Source organism: Lissotriton vulgaris, chromosome 6, assembly GCF_964263255.1.
Source record: "Lissotriton vulgaris chromosome 6, aLisVul1.2, whole genome shotgun sequence".
Taxonomy (NCBI): domain Eukaryota; kingdom Metazoa; phylum Chordata; class Amphibia; order Caudata; family Salamandridae; genus Lissotriton; species Lissotriton vulgaris.
In genome coordinates this window covers 599,805,019-599,829,266 of record NC_141694.1, presented here as the reverse complement: position 1 = coordinate 599,829,266, position 24,248 = coordinate 599,805,019, and the positions used below count along the sequence as shown (strand labels likewise).

Sequence of the window (24,248 nt, the reverse complement as noted above, 5' to 3'; positions counted from 1 at the left end):
GTACAAAGTAAAGTCATCTTTAGTACATCAAGGGGTACCAGCCAATGCTGTAGGCCCAAAGTTAGCAAAAAATATCAATGGGGGGAGTGAAGAGGTGGTGCTCAGCGGCACCAGGGTGGGCCTATCCTCCTCTCCTGAAAGTATAATTAATCAACAAAGGTCCACCTCACTTAGAGTTGGTATGTATCCTGATGTTCATGGAATACACACTCTGTGTTAAAATACCCCTCACACACCAAAAGGGCCCTTGGCGTCATGCTTCATCATCGGGGTCTTCCCGCCCCGCCCCGCTGCGGGACGGGGCAGTGCTGCGACAAGCGACTACGCTGGAGCATCTTTTTATTGTGGGTGCTATGTGAGTGAATGGGAGTGAGGGTCAGTGGCGTGATATAGATAGGTGGTGTTAAAAAAATTTCAAACCAAAAAAGGAAGTGTAGAGGAAGTGATAGAATCACCCTCCTGGTAGATCCATATAAACAAAGAGATTCTATCAAAAAAAGTGCAAGTGTTATTTTTAGGGTTTTTTGATATATTGAAAGGGAAGTTGGCTCTTCATCGGACCAGTGGGATGAAGGCACTATGTGCTTTTAAAATACCCCTCACACACTAAGAATCCCTTAGTGTCATGCTTCATCATGGGGGTCTTCCCGTCCCTCTACGGGGCGGGGCGTGCTACGACCTACGAGCTACGCGGGAGCACTTTTATTTTGTGGTGAATGACTATGTGTTAGTGCAGTGACAGTGGAGGTAGTGAGGTGTAGGGACCAGGTAATGTGATTAAAAAAGGGTTTGAAAATTCCCTGGCTAGTGGAAAAAATAATTTTATTCGCTTCCCTAGATGGGAATGTTAAAAAGGGGTTGTGAGGTAGGGCTGTTGGCACCTACCAGGTCGACATGTTTCCTCTGAGCGGCACGGGGGTAGGAATAAAGCCCCGTCGATCAGCGGTTACTTGACCGCGCCGAAAAAACCCTCGTATCTGCCGGCTCATGAGGCACGCTTTCAGAACTGGGAAAAGACCAGTGCGTCTTTTTTCATTCATCTTTTAAGCTTCATATCGGGCCAACTCATGCCCTGAAGCACAAACTGGCAGCTTATTTGTGCTATCGGTTTGTAGGACTCTAGGCAAAACTACTTAGAACTGAGTACCTCCTAGTAGGGACCACCAATGGCCCTGATGATAAGACAGTAGGGGACTGTCTGTGAAACATGTCGACCTGGTAGGTGCCAACAGCCCTACCTCACAACCCCTTTTTAACATTCCCAGCTAGGGAAGCGAATAAAATTATTTTTTCCACTAGCCAGGGAATTTTTAAACCCTTTTTTAATCACATTACCTGGTCCCTACACCTCACTACCTCCACTGTCACTGCACTAACACAGTCATTCACCACAAAATAAAAGTGCTCCCGCGTAGCTCGTAGGTCGTAGCACGCCCCGCCCCGTAGAGGGACGGGAAGACCCCCATGATGAAGCATGACACTAAGGGATTCTTAGTGTGTGAGGGGTATTTTAAAAGCACCTAGTGCCTTCATCCCACTGGTCCGATGAAGAGCCAACTTCCCTTTCAATATATCAAAAAACCCTAAAAATAACACTTGCACTTTTTTTGATAGAATCTCTTTGTTTATATGGTGTTAAAAAAATACCTGGCCTAGTGGTAGAAAAAACTATTTAATAGACACTGGCTGGTATTGTTAAAAAAGTGATTCGGAGAGGTAAAGCAAGTTAATGGGCTTACTCTCCTGTTCAGGAGTATTTTAACACGGAGTGTGTATTCCATGAACATCAGGATACATACCAACTCTACGTGAGGTGGACCTTTGTTGGCCCAAAGTTAGTAACATCTCTGGCTCAAGTTTCAAATCTGAATTTTTTGCTTCTCAAAACCGTATTGCATTCCAAATTTATATCAGCCCTTCATCCTTCTATTGAGAATATAGCCCCTTCTCCTGAAGGAACACACTATTTTGCGACTTTTTTGTAACCAAGTACGCTTCTGTAATACCTCTAGCATCAAGCTGATTGTGTGCGTGAGGTGGGCTGAGAAGCAAAGAATGGAGGTGCAATCGGTGGTGTACCCGCAAATGGAAGAGCATTTCTGTCTTATAATATCTAATGGACTGATTGTTCAGAGGTTATGCTTTTCGCTTGTGCCAAAACAGCAGCTACTTGTCCTATAGGCAAATTGGTTGTGTTATTGTAGGGGTGGGAGAGACAGAAGACAGTTGCAGCTGTAGGTGCTGTCAACTTCTGACACTAATCATGTAAATGTAAATGTATTTGAGCTTATATAGCGCACAGCTACCCGCAGTGGGTTTCCCGGCGCTTGCTTAGGGAACCCGTCCTGGTATTCCCCTGTGAGGGTATCCACAAGGTGAAAGTCAGGCATCCCGCCGCGAGGGGCCGTTGTGGAGATTAAGCAAGCTATTGCCCAGAGTCGCAGAGTGTGAACCCGTGAGTCGAGAAGGCACCGGAGCGAGAATTATCGAGTCCGTGGAATTTTTAGCCCAAGACCCGCCGAGGCGGGGAATTGAACCCTGGTCCAGGACCGATCTCAGCTTCCGGGTCTGCCGCCTCTAACCCCTGAGCCACACTTCTCCACCTGCCGCCTCTAACCCCTGAGCCACACTTCTCATATAGGGAAATACATTGATGTGGAGGCAGGGAGGGTTGCAAACATTGTATTGTACTGCAATACCCAAAAATATATTGACTCTGAATGACTGCTTTGCTGAATGCCTCCCAGATACAAGTCAATTTTCTCGCAAAACAGTCTTGCTCCATCAAGGAGCATAATCTTCCAACTTGTCAGGGTGTCTCCAAAAAATCCAGGGACGCAGTTTAAATATAAAAGCAGAGTTCACTTCATAGGCTACCATACATGAGCCCAGTCTCTAATGAGCTGCAGTTTCCGAATATCTTTTATCAACTGTGGTAAAGGTCCCTTTCTATGGTAAGGAATACTAATAATCGCCAGAGGGTCAGTCTCCAGTAAGCCATTTGTTTACTGTGCAAACAAGCGATAGTGCTAATCTACTAGATTCAAAATCTTTCTGCCTTATAGCATTGGATACCTTATTTCAGTGTCAGAAGGAGAGGAAGGTCTTGGTCTATGTTGTAGAAGAAGCTTGCACAAGCTCTTACGGGAACGAGTTAAACAAATTTCGGGTCTGAAAATGTCTGACATCAGAATGTTCACTATCAGGAAAGAACATGACATCTACTAAGCTGCTAGAATATGGTCAGGTAGAACCTGGTTGACTGGCAACATATACTCTGCCAGTGACACTGGTGGTTATACAATGTAGGCGAGTAAATCAGATTTCACCTTAGCAGTAGCTTAAGGGAGATAAAACGCTTCAGATCCCTTCCTTGAGAGGATTGCACTCTTCCGCCACAGGTCCAGTCTGACAGGACAAATCACCTTTGTGAGAGTATCTAACCCATGTGTGTCTGAAGAGCAAGGTATACATATATAGTTGTCTGAATCCAGAGGGAGCAATAAATTATCCTATACCTAGTTGATAGTCCTATGTTGCACACCAGCTGCCATTTCGAGAACATTCACAATTGACCTAAAAAAGGAGATTCATATAGGCAAACTACTGGGACTTAAGAAAATTCTCTGCCAAGGGCCCTCTCTGAAAATCTGTCATCCATTTCATGTCAGAAAATATGATTTTTATTTTAGTCAATGGAAGTTTAGAAAGACCCAGTACAGATGATGGCACCAGCTTCACATATTTGTCTTACAGTTTCCACAGAACAAACGACTGAGCCACAGGGTCTCATGGTGGATCTTAGAACACCTGAGCCAGCTCTGCTGGTGTGATTGGACTCGGGCATAACTGCTCAATCTTGACTGGCTGGGTGCACTAAAGGCTGGAGGAGCAGAGTAAAAAAAATCTAATAGCCTGTCTGAAATGCTCCACTTGGAAATGTGCAGCTTTCCTTCTTTCATATATGGTCTCCAAAGAAGAACCCAATGTCTTGTTTGAAGTAAAAGCCCAGCCTAATCAACACTTGACCGGCGAGGGAAATCTCTTTGAGGAAGAGTAAGAACTTTCCTGTGCTTTTTGTGCTTTCTTTGTTGGGAGAAAAAAACTGTTTCCAGAGCATCTTCAGCGACACCCCATTAGCGAGGGAGTGGAATCTCAACCACTTTGTCCTTCAAGTCACAGCATATCTCTCACTGAGGGTCTTATTCGGCAATTTTAGCATACTAAGCATCTCCATATGTGAGATGTCAAACCACAAATGGTACAAAGATGTTTGTGAGTGGCTCAGATACTTAGAGGTGACGTTTTGGCATGTTCTTAAAAGAAATTAGATACGGAAATCTGCTGACGAATGGAGTAAGCATACGAATCTCCAGTCGCGTTAGTGTGGATAAAAAAAGAACAGGCTGTGGGTGCTTGGTAAAGCTTGTTACGGTTCCGTAACATCGAGACACAAGGTATGTGGAGCCACGGCTGAAGCCTCAACGAGGCCACACAAAATCGGGATAGATCCACTGTTGTTCATAGAGTAGGAAAAACTGTGGATAAGCAAATTGAACAAAAGTATCTACAGTTGCATACTATGAAATTAGCAGACATTGGAACAGTTATGTTTCTTTGATCCAATGGCCTAAATGCCTTTTTTTCCCTTTCCAACTGTACTCACTACAGCATGACCAATTGGCTGATCACTGGACTTTCACATTTGTAGCTTTACTATCCACTACTACATTATGATGACAATGAAAAGAACAGCTACAAAGTCAGTATTTAGCTTGTCACCATCAGGCCATTTATCAGCATGTTTCCCATACTGCAAGTAATTCTACTGTGGAAGGTAAACATTCACAAAGGTTTTAATGTTTAATTCTATTGCTATCACCTGGGTACAGAATGCTTTCATACAAAGAGGGTATACAAGGTAGACTAGTGACAGTTTATCACAGTAACTAACTTGTACCCTCACCATGCACTCTTCCGACCTTACATATTACATCACTCATGACTATGACATAATTGTTAATATGGCTCAAGAAATCTGAAAATACCATTGATGATATCGCTGTGCATGGCAGAGGCACAAGTTATATTTACTTCAGTAAACTATAACTGGTGAATTACATTTTTGATGTTTAAAATGTTGTGTTTTAACATGTAGCTTCAATTAATTATAATGTTACTTCAGCCTTTGTCTTTTTCCAATATATTTTGTCCGAGGACCATTATCTGTGGCCCAATGTATGCCCTCCTCAAAATTAACTTCGAGAGATGCTACTGAATTTCTTATCTTTAGCACTAGCCTATAAGCTTAGCAGACAAAGTACAAAAAATGACAATGTTTGGAGGGCCTGGTTTCACGTACAGATGGGACACTGTCTCGTGTTGAAGATGTGGTAAGGGCATAACGACCCCCCCTCCCCCCCAATAAAGTCCTGGTCTTGTTAGACCAATACAGTTGCAGTTTTAGACACAGAAATAACAAGCTTCCTCAGGTAGCACCATCTTTCTGGCATCACCGTCCGGATTCGTTCTCTCACAGTTCAGCCTGATGTAAAATATCTTTGAACCATAGAACTCTGAAGTATAAAGAATATGGTTTGGGTGATTGAGGCACATTGTGAGCACTTTATTGATTGGTACCAGATTTTGATTTAGTTTCAATTCAGTAGCAAGAAGTTCAATGTTACAAGGCATGTTTTAATAGTTCAGCCATTGTTTTTTCTTGAAGCAGCTTTTGTTATTCGTTTGATGGGTTAATAGATTGTTGAGGCTTCAGGTGGCTAGGTGAGTGATTAGTCTAAGTTCAGTTGTAGCCAGGTCTGCTATAACTGTCCTTTTATCAGCTCCTTGTTGAGTAAATATGGCAAACCTTTGGTAGTTATTAAACTCAGTTGTGGACAAGTTAATCAGATTATTATAGTTCTGCAGCGTCATTTCTTTATTTTAGGCGACTAGAGACGTGAAAACTTGAATGTCATAAGGAAATTGGAGCTGGGCTTTTATACAGGGATCACATGCTCCCATGCATTATACATACATATCTCCGTTGCCATCTTGGAAGCTGGCTTGTTCACATCCTCCTAGGACCCACTGTTTCTGTTTTATGTTTGGCAATAAAGGTATATCAAATCAAATTTGTGGTTACCAACATACATTTTGTACTCCATTACCTGCCATTCTGTTGACCTAAAACGTAACCTAGAGTTATACTATTAAAAGGTAGCTTGAAAAGTAAAAAGGCAAGTTAAAATCTGATCATAAAATCCCCATTATGCCTACAAGATAAGTTCTAACGATAAGACAACTAAACTTAATTGGTACAGTGATGCCTATTATTATCTGGAGAGTGATTAAAAGTGCAGTGAAGTATGAGTTTGCAACTTATCTCAGTTCTGGGTGCAAACTAATATGCAACACTCATGCCAAATATCTTTTTAGGCTGCTAAAAAGGAAAGCTTTACATTACTTTTCTACCTAAGCACATCATATTACAACAGATAAGATTTTCATATTAAAATACTATAGCTACCTACTCCCACAAAAAGAGGTTTCACACTAATAGATTCAATTTTATCATGCTCAAATTGCCAGTTAGTTCAGAAGGGGCCACTGTATTGAGTGTTTTTTCAATGCATCCTCCGGTCATGCCTCTGATTTTAGATTTCTTCACAATTGAATGAAGACCAATTGTTTGAACCTGAACACCAAGAACGAAATAGTGGTCTTCGAGCAAAGCTCTATGTCACAACTAATGTCCTCAAGATGAGGAGGAAGATTTTCAAATGGCTCCCAAACGGCACCCGGAAAACAGTCATGCACGCCCTTATCACAAGGAAGCTAGGCTATGGAAACACCCTCTACGGCAGGATCAAGTAAACACTCAGTGGATGACTACAGACCTTTCAGAACTTGGTGGCCAGAATCACACTCAATCTCCTATGCCTCACTGGTATCACACCACAACTAAAAGGAGCTCCATACACAAAGAAACACTATCCAAACTCCTAATCTTCAAGGCACCACATAACACTGGTTCAGCTTACCTCAACAATCGCATCTGCTTCCAGAAACCTTCCAGTCACCCCGGCTTGTCCAGACATCCCAGGCACATGGAAAACCAGATCCGAGGTAGACTATTAGACTGCTCCTAAATCATTAAAACGACATGCGCTATGCATAATAGCCACCTCACACTTATTGAATTCTGCAAGAAGCGAAAGAACTTACTTTGAGTAGTCCCATTAAGCCCTAGGATTGGTTTGACTGACACCTGTTCAGCTCCAGGATACCCTCCTGGATTATAGTGCACTCTACAAACCTGCATAACATAACTTTGCAACTTGATGATCCTTCGTCTTGGAATAAGATTCTATAGCCCAGAGGACCATTTTCAAGGGTAAAATTTTTCGCCAGGCCAATCGACAGTTGTCTGATTTTGCTCAACAATACAAAAACTGCTAATGCAGGCGAAACCTGGCTATAGTGCCCAAAACGTTGAAGACCTCTCTGTAACATTGTCAAGTATTACGACGTGTCACATATGTTAAGGACCATTCTGGAAGCAACGGAGGTCTCAAATTAAATTTGAATGACTCAAAAAATAGGTACCAGGTCTCAAACATTTATCACAATCCTTCACAAAACAATCTTAGTTAACTGTATTCTTTCATCAATTTCAGGCGTTTATGTACAACTTGCTTAAAACACACGCCTGTCACCTTTTCCAAGCCAAAGCAGGACCCACATTGCTCTTCCCGAACATCCAAGGCCATGTGTACACAGCATACTTTTTCGGCTGCACCATCACCACCAGAGGCTTCCTTGTGCTGAAAGACCCTAAGAGCAAAACCGTCTATTCTACCAATTAAAATATAATCATACTAGGAAAAGCAGAATCTGAAGCCACTACCTACATGACTAACGATTGTCAACATTGTAAATCCTGTTACGCTGATTATTCCAGAGCTCAGTGCCCAAGACAAATTTAGTTTTGCAAAGAGCAAGCACGATCACTACCAGACCTGACGGGCCTGTAAAGCAAATAACGGCAGACCCAACTGAGGAAGCAGAGACCCTGTCAGTTAATAACTTTAGCAGCAGCAGTCAGGGTTTTCACACTTATTCTACGTTCCACTGAATGTCAATGGAAAGACCTCTATAGAGGGGAGTTCAGTTTGTTCGTGCATGTACTGAGTCAGTTGTGCAGCCAAGCTCTGGACTTGGCACAAATAGGCAAGTTATTACTTAGGAGTCCTAGATTAGTAATCAAGGTGGGAGGCAATGAGTACAACGGTCACAAAGGGCCTGATAAAATGAGAAGGCACTTTTATACTTTCACATCAACCTATTGTTTCCACCTTAAAATGTTACTTCAAATCATGTCTTGTCTTATGTAGGAGAGCGGATGTTTAACATTTTTCTCCTGAGAAATTCAAGACTGGATTATCGCAAAGGAAACTCTGGTCCTGCGTCGGCAAGATTAGCACTTATGCCCCTACATGTCTAAGGGAACTTCAGTGGAGTACTTTGTATGACATACAAATCTTTATTTCAAAATGCACCACAGTTTTTGAGAAAGTGTTTAAATTGATATTGCGCTAATAAGACCCTACTTTCATGTGAGCAATATCTTTCTGCTGATCCTCACAACAAAAGCCACAGGACGGTAGAGAAGTTTTTCTTTGCTGGCCCCTACACTTTGGAACATCTTACCTTCATGCAAGCTGAACACCCCTGAGCTTTCTATATTCAGGCTGTTTAGTTTCAGGTCAATATTGGTATCCATGGATTAGAAGCTGATTTCACATCTCCGTGCCGTGAAATCACAAAGAGAAGAATAGTTGCTTTACAATAGCTGATTAACATTACAAAAACATATTACAGAGTCCTTTCCTTATATTTTGCTTTCACAACACACCTCTAATTTAGAGCCTATACTTTGATTTAATTTGTTAAATCTGTTAAGTTAGCTATCTGTTTGTGCTTAAAACAGGCACATACACATATGTAAAACAAAAATCTGTTCTCATGTAAAATGTTCTGCCATACTGCTCATGAATGGAGATGCTCAATGTTCATAAAGTCTGAAAAGATTTCAGAGACTGAGAATTTGGATTTCATGATATAGATCTAAGGAGAGATATGCACTGACAGTCCATTCTGTTGAGATGCAATTAAGCAATTGATATCTAGATGTACTGAGTATAGTGATTAAAGGTATAGCTAAACATCTATGAAAAAGTCATAACATTCTTATATGGTTTAAGAGGCCTGAAAAATAGCTTACCAACTATAAGATGTATGTGTGGGTTATTATTCATAAGTGCATGCATGCTTTAAGTCTACATTCAATATGCCAAGTAGAACTCTATCCATCTCCAAGCTCCAACACAGAAAAATAATTACCTTCTCCATGTCAACAGATAACTCTGCAAACCACTGCTTTGCATCCTTCTGCTGGACAACACAGGTGACATGCAAGCAAGCTGCAAGACAAACAAGAATCCACGGAACTTTTTCAAGATGCATACAATCGTAGAATTGCTACAGTTGTCAGAACACAAACATTACATTTGGTCAATCTGTTGGACTATCCGTTTATTCTCCTGCTTCTTTTTCCCACTTGTGGTTCCAGTCCCTATAAAAGAAACCCCTCTGGCAAGCATACATTTTTACAATGTATAACTATCCCTCCATAAGTCTGCTTCAGCCCGGATCATAGATTTTTCATATGGCTACTCAAAACTCATTTGCTCCTCTAATCTTGCCAAACGTCCGCTCTCTAAAAAAGGCTTGGCAACAAAACATTTCCAGTTAATGAACAAAAATCATCATTTTTGTTGTTATAATGTAAACTGCTCTGAATCCCATGGGTTTGGCAAATGTTGGTAGAAAAATAAAAATTCAGACGTTCACTCAAATTCTATTTCTGTTAACTACTTTTACAAATATCTAGTGTCCTTGCACCTCTTTGCACCAGAGACCCAGTATTTGTAACCTATACAGTGTAATCAGAGTGGCTGGAGTCTTGAGAGCAGATTTGACAGTTTGTTCAAGCCTAAACCTTGTGTGGAAGTGCATTCTATAGGCCAATACCTTGATTAAAAAAAACCTTATCAATCCAATGATAGATTGTGTGTAGGGAAAAGGATTTATCAGGACCTTGTCCTATGATGCCAAACTCTTTGTGGTAAAATAACTTCATTGAGTTAAAAGGTGCAGATTTGAACACGTTGCTTCACACAAAAGCCTCTAAATTTAATTATGTACTAGACTTTGGAATAGTTTATCCTTCTTTAAATCATCACAACTATTTTGCCTGTGAAGACCTGTTGCCAACCGGACTCCTGAATTGCGTACTAACTTCAATTTATATATGAATGTTGGGGGGCCCCCCAGAAAGAGTAACTTGTGGTAAGTGAAGCTGAAATTTACCAACAATTTGTGAAACTCTCCAATCTGATTAAATTGAGAGGCACTGTAGTGACAAACCTTGTGACTCTGTCATCTGCATGGCTTGTCACGTAAGCTATAATGGTACTTGCACAAGCCCTACTGCAATTCCGTAGAGTAATTTGTTAAAAACCCAACACAAGATCCTATTTCCTATTGAAACATTAATGCCATCCACAGGAAGTGATTTTATTGAAAAGTATTCCTGACATGTAATGTACAAGCGCAAGCTTCCATATGAAACCTACTACAGTATTGCAACGAAAAGAATTAAGAATTTCAAGCTATTCGATTTCCTCCGTACTTATACTTACAAGCCAGCCTTCTTAATTTGTTCAAGTGAGAGCATACTATTCTTGTACTCAACCTCTTACACCAGCTTTCCCTATGCCAGTGGCTTAAGATACTACACATCTTTTACCTTGCCACCTAGAGACAACCCCACTACGTCTAATGGCTACATTCATCAGTGACTGTTGTATAGCAGTCCTAGAATCATTATTTACCTCCAACTGCATTTTTGCTTCAGCACAAGACAGCTGCACGTTTACCATACAACTTAAAAACAGACCTGTTCAATAAATGGCCTATTGCCAGTCATCTGAAATTCTGATGACATAAATAAAAGTCTCATTTTGGACCAGGGAAATATCCGATTTGACTAAAGTGCCTGTGAGCCAGTGGCATTACAATATAGAACAAATAAACAGAGAATAATATACTAGAATAATATACTAGAATACTCATTAAGCAAGGTTTGGTTTTGCTTCTTACGTACCTAAGGCAATCATGAAGGGAGGATACAGCAGGCATAGATCAGTTCTATAGGTGTCATTCACTATTCGCCTGTGTAAAGAAACATAACACTATCGCTGTTTATATATATTTAATAAATGAGTGTCAAAATACCTGGTTTCAAACTATGGCCTTTTTTTAACCAGATACATATAAACACATTTTATATACACACACATAAATATATACACATACATACACACACTGATTGCAGGAAACAGGAAAGACAATGTCAAATAAGCACACTGGGTGTACATTTTCAATTTTAGACCGGTTGTAAATGTTACGTCTTTCAACTGCATAGTAAAAAAAGTGGTCAATTAATATTGCTATCAATTTCCATTTAAGAACTGACAATTGCCCATAGATTAGAGTGTAGAACATGCAATCAGGCCTCAGCAGATGGTTTATTTTAAATTTTACATCTTTCCCATCAGGAACTTAACATGCCAACGCAAAAATAGACGACATGAACTAAAAAAAGCATGCGCTGAACTCATGAGCCCAGTATCAACCACAATTTTGAATGTATTGTGGACTATGCACCTCTACACCCAAGATAGGTATGTGGATGTCAAGTAAGCAGTGTGTTCACAAGCAATCTATCACATTAAGGGAACCTTCTACACTAGAGGTGGCTGGTGCTTTCTTGCACAACTTTTTCAACTCCATTTGTTACCAACTTATGGTAAAGAGGAAGAATGCCTCAAAATGAAAAACGCACAGGACCGACAATGTCTTAAACAAAAGAAGTGGAGCACTTTCATGACATCTGGACACTTGCTCAGACCGACTATGGGGTAGCAGTGGTTTTCAGAAGATATAGACAGGAATCACCACTATACAAATATCCCTAATATGGGCATATTATAAAATGCTTGAGAAGCCAGGTTATCTTTAGCGGAGCAAAAGAATAGTAGTCAGAAGAAAGGGTTTGTTTTGGAATTTGGTATTCCGCAATACAGGAGTCTTATCCAACAATTGAGGATAAGAAAGCATGGCTAAATAGAGAACAACCAGAAAAAAAGCTGATGATGGAGTTACTGATTTGCTTGGTCAACATACAAGCGAAGGACGTACCACACCATATTGAGTCAGATTATTTTTACTATGTTCACACAAGGTCAAGGAAGGTGGTCTTATTTAAGTGAACGACTTTTAGGAAGAAACATGGGGCAACTGATACACAACTATGTTCTAATGCACAGTTCAGAAGGCAACAAACACGCTATTAAAAGCCTTGCTGACTATATAATTAGAAAGGCACAATAGGCTTCCAAACACAGAACTACAGTCTGGCTTTGCATGTTAAACACAGCTTATTAAAAAAATACCTTAAAGGCAAATGTAGTATATCACTGCATAGATGTTTTCTATCTGGAGTATGCACACTGTTGTAACGCTGAGACCCAGTGCCATCATTAGTATACCTCTTCAATCTGCCAAGACATGCTACTCTTTCAGGCCACAGTAACGGTAACGGAGCATACCCACTATAAAACTATTGTCGCCATACTTGGAGCTCCTAACTTACTGCATACGCAAAATATGTAGGAAACTGTCCAATAAAATGAATTTCTGGACTTATTGGCACCACTGCCTCTTTTCTAGATCCCTTACCAGGTCCAAGTAATAGCAATAGTCTCCAGTCTCAAACTGAAGGGAGGCAGATTGCAAGTACCGGCTTGCAAATGAGAAAAGGAAACCTCTTCAAGTCAAAAGAGGAAATGAAGGCTGTGAAATAAACGTTACTCCTGTTCCATACATAAACACCCCATCACAAATGCTTAATCCAGAGATTAAGTTGATCTATTATCATTATCCCTCTGCCGTCACAAACCGAAAACAATGGTGCGTTTTACTGTGAGAACATTTGAAAGTGTAATACTGCACAAGGACTGCATACGGATCCTTGGATATAATCTAACGTCAGTAAGAAGTGATTCTCCTCCTGAGGGGAAAAGTTATGTTTCAGAAAAACCCACAGCCCAAGATAACTTTAACATTCTACAGTACCCAGACCCATCTTTGGTTGTATTGCCATCATGTATCTTTGAAAAAAGATGATGATACATTTCCAGAGTTTTACGGAAAGGATACACATGGCACTAAAAAACAAGTTACTGATCTTCAGTAGTGCTCTTTTTGGTGGATACTTTATTTAGCCTCAGATTCCATACTTTTTAACCCTTCTCAGATGCTAAATTGGATCTGAAAACCTTCTGCGCAACGCACCGGGTGTGCCACTACGTGGCAAAGTGCAGCTCTGTGCTGGCTTCATACCTCCCTGGAAGTGATGGAGTTGAGTGGCATATAAGCACATACTTTATTTTCCTGCTCGACGCTCCATGACCTCAGACTTGGAGTATGAAACATATAAGGCTTCCAGAGGGACAATTCCTAACGCCGTTCCGTTTAGGATGTGAAAAAGAGGCCATTCAACAGAACGGGGAGATGGGAGAGTGGTGAGAATTAGAGTATCCACCAGAAAGAGCATAAGCAAAGATAAGTAACTGGTTCTTCTGATGGATTCTTCTAACCACAGATTCCTCACCTTAGAATAGATACCAAAGAAGTCCCTCGTCAATGTAGTCTCTGTGGTGTGAACCCAGACCAAAATGTCTTGCCTGACTGGACGGCGTAATGTCAAGGCAGTAATGCTTCATGAATATATGCCCCTATGCATATATTGAAGCACAGCAGATATCAAGGACAAGCACTATGCAAGCCAGTGCAGTGGAAACAGCTTTTACCCTGGTGAAATGGGCTCTCAGACCTTCTGCGTAGCCTGCTTCTGGCCAGTGCACAGTAAATATTGATGCAGAGGACTACCCTCCTCAGATTCCTTTTCTGCACCTTCCCTTCCTATGCCCCAGAGAACCATACAAAAAAATGATCATCCACCTGACTATATCTGGTAAAATCAATGTGAAAGCTTAAAGCTAACTTCCCCCCCCATATTTCTTCTATTGGTTTCAGCAGTAATGAGACATTACAACTTCATAACGTCACCTTACCTCTCTCCCCACACCTCCCTAACAAAGGAACATGCCATACCAATTAAATTTCGCCATTTGTTTGAATATAGCATCCGGACAGTATGAGTGACATTTGCATTTGACAGGTGAGCACTTTGCACCTTAGCATTTCCATTTCCGCACCATTCAATCACCCATCTTCAGTTTCTGTGTCCTGCTCTAGTGCAAGGTCATCCATTTCCAGTTGTACGAGAACCTGTACCATGTCCCATCCATTCAGCCCCTTTGGCCTGTCCCACTGAACACCGACCCATCATACTCCGCACTCAGCTCGTACCCATCTCGCAAATTCCCACAGCCATTGTTTCTGGGTGGGTAGTCCGTTTGCCATCCACCTAAAAGCTGTGCATTTCTTGGCCGCAACCAGTCTCAAGTTCCAGCACCTACTTTATGTATTTAGTGTGTTCATCAAGCCCAACAAACAAAGATAAATCTTCATCTGTCAGCAGCCCGGACAGTTACCCTAGTGCCTGGACCTTTACACCCCAAAAATCCTCCATTCATGGGCATGTCCACCACATAAGAATATAAGTCCTGCCATCCTGTACTTAGGACTTCGCTCTGGCTTGGAGGAGTCTAATCTATGTAACCATTGTGTTGTGACATAATCCCAACGAACACACTTATAATTAATCTGTTTCAGATACGCATTGCTTGGCACTTTTCTACAGTTTCCCAATATGGAAACCCATTTGCGTGCCCTCAACTCCACACCAAGATCGCCTTCCCACTGTAGCTTCAACATTTCCATGCAGGCATCTGTAGGCAGTAACAATAATGCATATATCCGTGTGATAAGTTTGCCCTCACCCCCCGCTCGGCAGTGTTTTGTTTAAGGCATGCGTTTCCAGCTCCTGTTGGAAAACTCCCCATGCCTTACGGAAAACCACTGATAGACCAGCATATGCCAGGAAGCATCCGCCAGCTACCCCCATCTGGCACAGACGTCCGCATAACCGACTAGCCAACAATCCTTAGAGAGCTCTCCTATGTTTGCAGGATATCCCCACTATCCTGACCCTTACAAATATAGGCAACGTAGGACATATCATGGTGTTCCAAGGAACCAGTTCCTGCAAGCAAATCTACTAATCGATCTTTCAGATGCCTGGTCCCATACATCCAGAAAGGTCCTCACCGGCAATGGTAAGGTTACTCATTTCTTCCAGGGAACCAGAGGGAACACTGGCAGTTCCGTGGGCCAAAATCCCAGTCAAGCTAAAAGCTAACTTAATCTCTCACTGGATCCCAAGCAATGGCAGAACATGTTCCTTTGCACTAATAAATGGGCACGCCACCCTCAAGTCAGGGAGATCCTGTATGAACTGCTTTTTCGCTGGCACCTCACCCTAGCCCCATGCCATTGACCCCTCTCATTCAGACTTCTGCTGCTGTGATTGTAGGGATTCAGGTACCCTCCTAGACATCATGTGGTCCTTCCCTCTCCTGCGGCACTTCTGGGGTAAAATATTCCTTACTATTTCTTAAATCCAAGGTAGGTTTTCAATTTGTCACCATTTATTCTGCGAGGGCAAGCACAGCCGCAAACATCATGGCACGATAATAGTAATTTCTTGTCCTTTCCGGACACGTTTATGCCCTTTGAAGAAGTGCTTTCTATGCACGAAACGCGTCAGGACCCCCGAGTCGCCCTTAACAACGCCATCACTGAATTCATCACTCCATTCGCCATTGATTCCAAACACTACGTCTTCCTGGGAGACCTCAACTTCCACCAGGAGAACTCCATCGACAAACTCGACCGACCTCCTGGAACGAATGGACAAAATTGGACTCAAGCAGCTGGTCACTGACCCCCATGCACAAACCAGGGCGAACGCTGACCCCATCTTCAAGACCAGCAACAGAGTTAGATACAGCCACACCAAATGACGTCATCTGGGCCGACCACTCCATTGTACACTTCACCATCACCGGACCTCCCCGCACCACCCACCAACTACCACATGTAAATGTGTGTGTCTTGTAAAGCGCACTGCTACCCGGAGGCGTCCTGGTGCTATAGACCGCTGGGGAACCCGTCCTGGCTTTCCCTGTGAGATGTTCCCTCCTGGGTATCTCCAAGGTGAAACCAGGCATCCCCGGCGTTTGTGGGGGGCCGTTGTGGAGATGAGACAAGATAATGCCCAAAGTTGCCGAGTGTGATCCCTGGTTAGTGTAGGTACCGAGGCGAGAATTATCGAGGCCACTGACCCTGGTTCACGACCCTCTCGCGTCGTGAATTATCGAGTCCGCTGACCCTGCTTCACGACCCTGCCACGTCGGGAATTGAAACCTGGTCCCGGGCCGTCCTCTGCTTCTGCCGCCTCTAACCAGTGAGCCACACCACTCCACTGCGACCCCTTCCGCAGCTGGACCAAGGTCACCCAGCAACAATGGACCAACCTCCCCAGCATCACCCAGCCCAACGTCACCACAAACCTGAAGCAGGCAGTAGAGAATTTCAACGCCTGGATCACTAGCACCACCAACCAAATCACTGGCTCCACCAACCAAATCACTGGCACCACCAACAAAGTAGCTCCCACCAAACCAGCCAAAATGCAAAGATCCACCAAACAGGCCAGTTGGTACACCTCAGAACTGAGTGCATTGAAACAAATCGAAAGAAGATGGAGCACCAGCAGAAACAATGCTGACAGAGCCATTTTCAAGTCTGCCCTCAAGAACTATCTAAACAGAGGCTCTGACAAAGTGAGACTAGCGCCAACCAGACTTAGGAACTCTTCACCATAATCAGAGTTCACCTGCCCATCTGCCACCGAAAACTCGAACCCCACCTCACAGGAACTCTGCAATGCCCTCGCCGACCACTTCAACAAGATAGCCACCATATATACACAGGGCTCGACAAATCCACTCGCCCACTCGCATTTGCGAGGGAGAATGGATGAGGACGAGCTATTTTCTGGCGAGTAGGAAGACAAACTAACTTTTGTCCTTTATCTTTTAAAACGGAGCAAAAGTGACAAGATAAGATTTAAAGGCATTTTTATTGCTCAAAGGGACTGATCAATAAAGATGCCTTTAAATCTTGTCACTTTCGCTCCGTTTTCAGAGACTGAGGTCAAGTAGGTTGCAATTAGGTCGAGAGGATTTTCCAAGGTACAAGACCTGCAGGACTAGTACCATTTTTCAGATTTTGTGAGCCCTGATACAGCAACTTCGTTCTCCAACCCACCGACCCCCTCAGCATTCCATTTCCCATGATCACTGCTGCTGACCACCAGCTCACCACATGGGACCTACTTAGTACACTGAACACAACTACACTAATGAACTCCATCCACGACCCATGCCCCCACCGACTTTCCAACCTCGAACAGACGAGATCAGTCACCAGCTTCTCGCCATCCACAACGCCTTCATCGCCACATCCACCTTTTCAGGCGTCTGGAAACACGCAGAATCAGACCCCTACTTAAGAAACACTCACAGACCCCAGTGAGCTCCGGAACTACTGCCCCAACTCACTGCTACCATTTCCCGCCTAAGTCCTGGAGAAGGCCATCAACCTCCAACACACTTCCCAAACACTTGGAGAGAAACAACCTGAGAGACCCCTCCCAATCCGGATTCAGAGCAAATCACAGCACTGAGACAGCCCTGATTGCCTCAACAGAAGACATCAGCATCCTACTCAACAGAGGACAATTAGCCACTCTGATCATACTCTAACTCTCCCAGCCTTCGAAACCGCCTCCAATCATACCCTTATCGATAGACTGCGCCAGACTGGAATCAGAGATGACGAGATTAGATGGATAAAATTACAAAAAACAATTTGATGGACAGAATGTAGATCAATGTCTTACATTCACCCCAGTACATGGATCTGGGCCTAAATCCATCGTTTTTTGCACTCCACACCACCCTGGGTCAGATAATGGCTTTATGCAAATCAGCTCTGACCCTGTGCCCCATGGGAACAGTCCAGTCAGAACTACAACAGCCATATCTTTCCCAGACCGGAATCAAGCATCCGAGGACCGGACGGGTTTCGCGGTAACACCTCTCATCAGCCCAGCTAGCTTGGCTCCAGTGGTGTGGAGGCTCTGGGACCCACGTCTGAGCTACCCCAGTACACTCAGGGAGAAAATTACAAAAAACAATTTGATGGACAGAATGTAGATCAATGTCTTACATTCACCCCAGTACATGGATCTGGGCCTAAATCCATCGTTTTTTGCACTCCACACCACCCTGGGTCAGATAATGGCTTAGATGGATGGCATCTTTTCTCACGTGGCGCACCCAGAGAATCAGTCCCCCTTCACCTTCCAACACACCCCCTGCAGCATCCCTCAAAGCTCATCTCTCAGCGTAACCTTCTTCAACATCTACAGGACACCACTCACAGACCTCGTCAGATTCCACATCATCAACATCTCCTACGCCAATGACACCAAACTCGTCCTCTCACTATCAGTGGACCCCACCATGACAAAGGCCAATTTCCACAACTGTATGAGGAACGTCCTGCCCTGGATGAAGAACAATTGCCTGAAGCTCAAAACTGACAAAATTGAAGGGCTGATCTTAGGCAGACACACTGCTCTCTGGAATGACTCCAGGTGGGCATCGGAACTCAAATCCCCCCCCCCCCCCCCCCCCCCCCCCGACTCCTAAAAACCATGCCCGAAACCTCAGCATCATCCTGGTCAGCTAACTCTCCAAGAAACGTCAGGTTAACGCCGTCTCCTCAGCATGCTTTCACACTCTGCGTGCTCCGCAGAATTTGCAAGTGGCTACCAATCAAGACCAGAAAAACGAGGACACATGCCCTCATCACCAGCCGGCTGGAATGAGGCAATGCACTATGCAGGGACCACTACCGAACTCATGAGGAGACTCCAGACGATCCCGAACGCAGCAGTTGGACCGATCCTCAATTGCCCCAGAGAACCCTCAGTTGCCCCAGAGAACCCACATTACCCAGCACCTGCAAGACCTCCACTGGCTCCCAATCCAGAAAAGATGCCAATTCAAACTGCTGACCCACACCTACAAAGCCCTCCACGACCAAGGACCTGCCTTCATGAACCACCGCCTGAATTTTTATCTACGAGCCAGGAACCTCCATTCACCTCGCCCTATCATAGATACGGCGCATCCGCAGCATTGGAGGACGCTCCTTCTCCCACCTCGCCGGCTAAGTTTTGCAACACCCTTCCCCTTCACACCTCACCATTGCGGACAGACTTCAGAAAGGGACTCAAGACCTGGCTCTGACGAATACCCGCAGCACAGCGCCTTGATACCCCTATGGGTGATAAGCTGCGCTACAAAACCCCTGACTGATGTATGCACTCCGCACTTGAATGAACTCACACCTTCTCACTTTCAGGGGCTTTCATTTATCACCCCCCAGGATTTTAAAACAAATTTGGAAACAACTTAGCTGAGGTAATGGCTTCACACATCCTTAAACACACCAATTTTGTGGGTGACTTGAATTATCATTGGGAGGCTAAGTCCCTTGAAGACTTGGTAACACTCTTAAACGCACTGGTTGCTTTAGAGAAATCATCTCTATTGTTAAGCCTCTGTCCCTAATTCCACTAATTAAAATGTCACAGCTTACCCTTTGCTCAGATTAGGCTACATTATGGCATATTAAAAATATGACCATTTATGCAAGTTTTCCTAAGCAATCTTGTGTGGAATTACTGAATGCAAAAACAACAATTGATGGACGGAATGTTGCACAATGGCAAAACATTCACCCCAAGTCACAGATCTGGGTTTAATCCATCGTTATTTTGCTCACCACACCACCCCAGATCAGACATGGCCATGTGCAAATCAATCTTGACCCTGTGCCTCATGGGAACAGTCCAGCCCGAACTGCCAAGCCATGTCTTCCCTGGACCGGAATCAAGCATCCTAGGACCGGGTTCTGGCTATCAGCCTTCATCAGCCAGGATAGCTTGATTCCAGTGGCATGGAGAGCACGGGACTCGTGTCTGAGAATACACGTCCCGCTCGGGGTGACAAATGCAAAAACAATTGATGGACGGAATGTTGCACAATGGCAAAACATTCACCACTAGTCATAGATCTGGGTTTAATCCATTGTTATTTTGCTCACCACACCACCCCAGATCAGATATGGCCGTATGCAAATCAGTCTTGACCCTGTGGCTCATGGGAACAGTCCAGCCCGAACTGCCAAGCTGAATGACCAAATCCATATCTTACTCTGCCTCTTCCCTAGCTGAGTTGACACTTCCATCTACGAAGTGCAAGGTTTTTCTCACTGCTATCAGTCTGGCTCTCCTTCAAGCTACTCCTCATCCCTCAACTTTGCACTAGGCACAGAGAAGATAGGAACACAAGAGCTCATCAATCTCTCCTTACAATCCTCCTCTGTTCCATCCATTTGAAAACATGCTACAGATATCCCTCTTCTAAAAAAAAAAAAAAAAAAAAAAAGAAGATATCTACCCTAGATCCTCAAGTACCCAGCAACTATTGGTCTACGACACTTACCTCTTCCTCTAAAAACAGGGAATAGAATGTCAATTCTCAGCAATCGCAGCATCTTCAATCCAACACACTTCTAGACTGGTCTCAGAGAATTAACTGTAGAACATAATAGAGGCTTCTCACCTGAAAGTTTTAGAGAATCTTTGTGCTATCAGGGTGGCACTACCGACTTGATATTATCTTTCATTATTCAACATAATCTCTCATTTAATCTTCACATTTATAATTCTGCTCATAAAGGTTTGGTTATTTTATTTGAAACCGGTCACAATAAGTCTCAAAAGCACCAAACTGTTCCTCCCAGTCTGCTTTGCCTCAAGGTGTCCCCATGGTTATACATTCAGCTCCACCCTTTTGAATATTTACATTGCTTCCTTGGCCACACTCATACTTCCACTCAGATTCAAAATAATTTCTTATGCAGACACAAAAAGTATTATGCCTGTCTTTCATAAATCAGTGAGACATTCAGAAGATATGCTGCACTGTCTTGCATGTCAGCAATTGCAGGTTGGATGAACACAAATTGCCTTAAGCTGAATGGCGACAAACCTGTGATTCTTTTATTCTGTAATAAACCCTCCTTTCAGCCACCCAGTCAGTGGCCTTCTGAATTTGATCAACCCGGAGATCCATCATCATATGTAAACAAGCATTGGAAATGCAATAGGTCTCGCACCATTAGAGTTAGTGCTTTTAGAATTGTTTATGGGTTTATTTTGTAAATGTTTAGCATTTTTGTTTCCTGTAGCCAATGCTAAAGTATTACAAATAAAAAAAGCCATGAACATTTCTAAAAGCTCTAACTGAAATGGTCTGAGAACTATTGCACTGTGTGAGGGTGAGGGTGAGGGTGAGTGAGGGTGAGTGAGGGTGAGTGAGGGTGAGTGAGGGTGAGTGAGGGTGAGTGAGGGTGAGTGAGGGTGAGTGAGGGTGAGTGAGGGTGAGTGAGGGTGAGTGAGGGTGAGTGAGGGTGAGTGAGGGTGAGTGAGGGTGAGTGAGGGTGAGTGAGGGTGAGTGAGGGTGAGTGAGGGTGAGTGAGGGTGAGTGAGGGTGAGTGAGGGTGAGGGTGAGGTGTTGAGGGTGAGTGAGGGTGAGGGTGAGTGAGGGTGAGTGAGGTGTTGAGGGTGAGTGAGGGTGAGGGTGAGTGAGGGTGAGGTGTTTTGGGTGAGTGAGGGTGAGGGGGAGTAGTTGAGGCTGAGTGAGGGTGAGTGAGAGTGAGGGGTTGAGGGTGAGGGGTTGAGGGTGAGGGGTTGAGGGTGAGGGGTTGAGGGTGAGTGAGGGTGAGTGAGGGTGAGGGGTTGAGGGTGAGTGAGGGGTTGAGGGTGAGTGAGGGTTTGAGGGTGAGGGGTTGAGGGTGAGGGAGGGTTTGAGGGTGAGGGGTTGAGGGTGAGTGAGGGTTAGGGTGAGGGGTTGAGGGGGAGGGGTCGAGGGGGAGGGGTTGAGGGTGAGTGAGGGTGAGGGGTTGAGGGTGGGTGAGGGGTTGAGGGTGGGTGAGTGAGGGTGAGGGGTTGAGGGTGAGTGAGGGTGAGGGGTTGAGGGTGAGTGAGGGTGAGGGGTTGAGGGTGAGTGAGGGTGAGGGTGAGTGAGGTTGAGGGTGGTTGAGTGAGAGTGAGGGTGAGTGAGGGGTTGAGGGTGAGGGGTTGAGGGTGAGGGGTTGAGGGTGAGTGAGGGTGAGGGGTTGAGGGTGAGTGAGGGTGAGGGTGAGTGAGGGTGAGGGGTTGAGGGTGAGTGAGGATGAGTGAGAGTGAGGGTGAGTGAGGGGTTGAGGGTGAGGGGTTGAGGGTGAGTGAGGGTGAGGGTGAGTGAGGGTGAGGGGTTGAGGGTGAGTGAGGCTGAGTGAGGGTGAGGGGTTGAGGGTGAGTGAGGATGAGTGAGAGTGAGGGTGAGCGGAGGTTGGTTCCTTTCCCTTCCTCGATTAGCAATGCCTGCCTTTAGATAACCCAGAGAAAGAGCAAGGAAAACTTGCAGTCGATTTGCAAACAGCCAGGAAGTGTGGCGTGCGTGTTTACCAACTCCAAATCAAATCTTTCGGTATAATATACATACGACACTCTAATCCAATAGGAATGAAGTCGATAATGTATTGGCCATTTTAGTCGCTAAATTGTAAAGCTCTTTGAAGCTGGAACAAGAACAGCCAAATCTGGTTGTTCCAAATGCTGTACGTGAGGATGAGGAAGTAAGTTTTCTTTTGTAATCGCCTGGGACGGAAGCAAAACATGTGTCACGTGATCGAAGGACGCGGACGCTGATTTGTGGAATTTTTGCTGTCAGGCTCTCTGCTTCTCGGCTGCTATCCACTTGGTTTTATCTACTGAGTCCCAGTAACGTTAGGGCTTCAGACTTGCTGCGAGGCTGCTGGTGCTCGAGCCGACCGGGAAACCCTCACCGAGTGAGCCGCTCCGTGTGGGAAGATAAAATCTTTTTCGGCAGCGTGGCTCCAAAACTGTACATTAAATGGCTCGTGCAATTTTAACATCACACAATGATAAATATTACGAAAACCCCTTAGAGTTGAATTGATTCCAGAACTGCCTGTTTTGTTCGCCTTGCATTTTATCCTCTTTGGCACAGATACACATTCAAAATTGTGTCTTTGATGAGAGATTAACAACAACATGGACAAAAACAAATAGTGGGGGTTTTAAAAAAAAATGCGACACGGCGGGCAGGGGAGGGGGCGGAGCGGGTAAAATAAACAAACAAGACGGAGGGAAGAGAGGGGAGGGGGAGGAGAAATGCGATACGGCGGGAAGGGGAGGGGGCGGAGCGGGTAAAATAACAAACAAGACGGAGGGAAGAGAGGGGAGGGGGGAGGAGAAATGCGACACAGCGGGAAGGGGAGGGGGCGGAGCGGGTAAACCAAGACGGACGTGCACGAGCTTTTAAGCTCAATGCGCATGTGCATTGAGCTTAAAAGTCACGGGCACTGCAAGGAATCGCCACGATTCCTTGCAAGTTGGGGAAAGAGTGGATAAGTCCCAATACTCTCGCTTGCTCGATGCGCATGCGCATCGACAGGCGAGACCTAAAAAGCCTAGGGATTTGGTTTGACCCTTGCCTTTACCCACTGAGTCTTCAAAGCAACAGCTTCTTACTCTGCCCTTTTGAGGATCTTCAAGAAAGGTTATTCCCCTACTACCTGTATCCTCCTGAAATTCAGGCTATTACATTTCGCCTGGTAATTCTTCTATCTTGGCTTGTCACGTTTTCTGCATTGTCTTTAAATAGTTGAAAATACAGCCCCTAGACTAGTTCTCAATATTCCTCAAGACCATTCGACCACAAGTCATGTTGCACAATAATACAGACTACCTCTAGCCAAAATCTTCATTTCAAATCTCTTTGTATTCAGAGCCTTTTATAAGAAAGGTCCTAATTTATTGCTTAACTCGCTATGCTACTACCGATCTACTTGTGAGCAATGCTCTTCCAATCTCAACTTGGCTT

General features: G+C 44.2%; 1 protein-coding gene across 1 annotated transcript in view; it reads right to left on the bottom strand.

Annotated features, from left to right (window-relative positions):
- Nucleotides 1-24,248, bottom strand: part of CCNC (cyclin C) — a 244,464-nt gene that overhangs the window by 76,401 nt on the left and 143,815 nt on the right. The window contains exons 9-10 of the mRNA XM_086926620.1: nt 11,231-11,298; nt 9,406-9,485 (exon numbers count right to left, since the gene is read on the bottom strand). Coding sequence (XP_086782746.1) covers nt 9,406-9,485; nt 11,231-11,298 — 148 coding nt within the window. The remainder of the gene's footprint in view (nt 1-9,405; nt 9,486-11,230; nt 11,299-24,248) is intronic.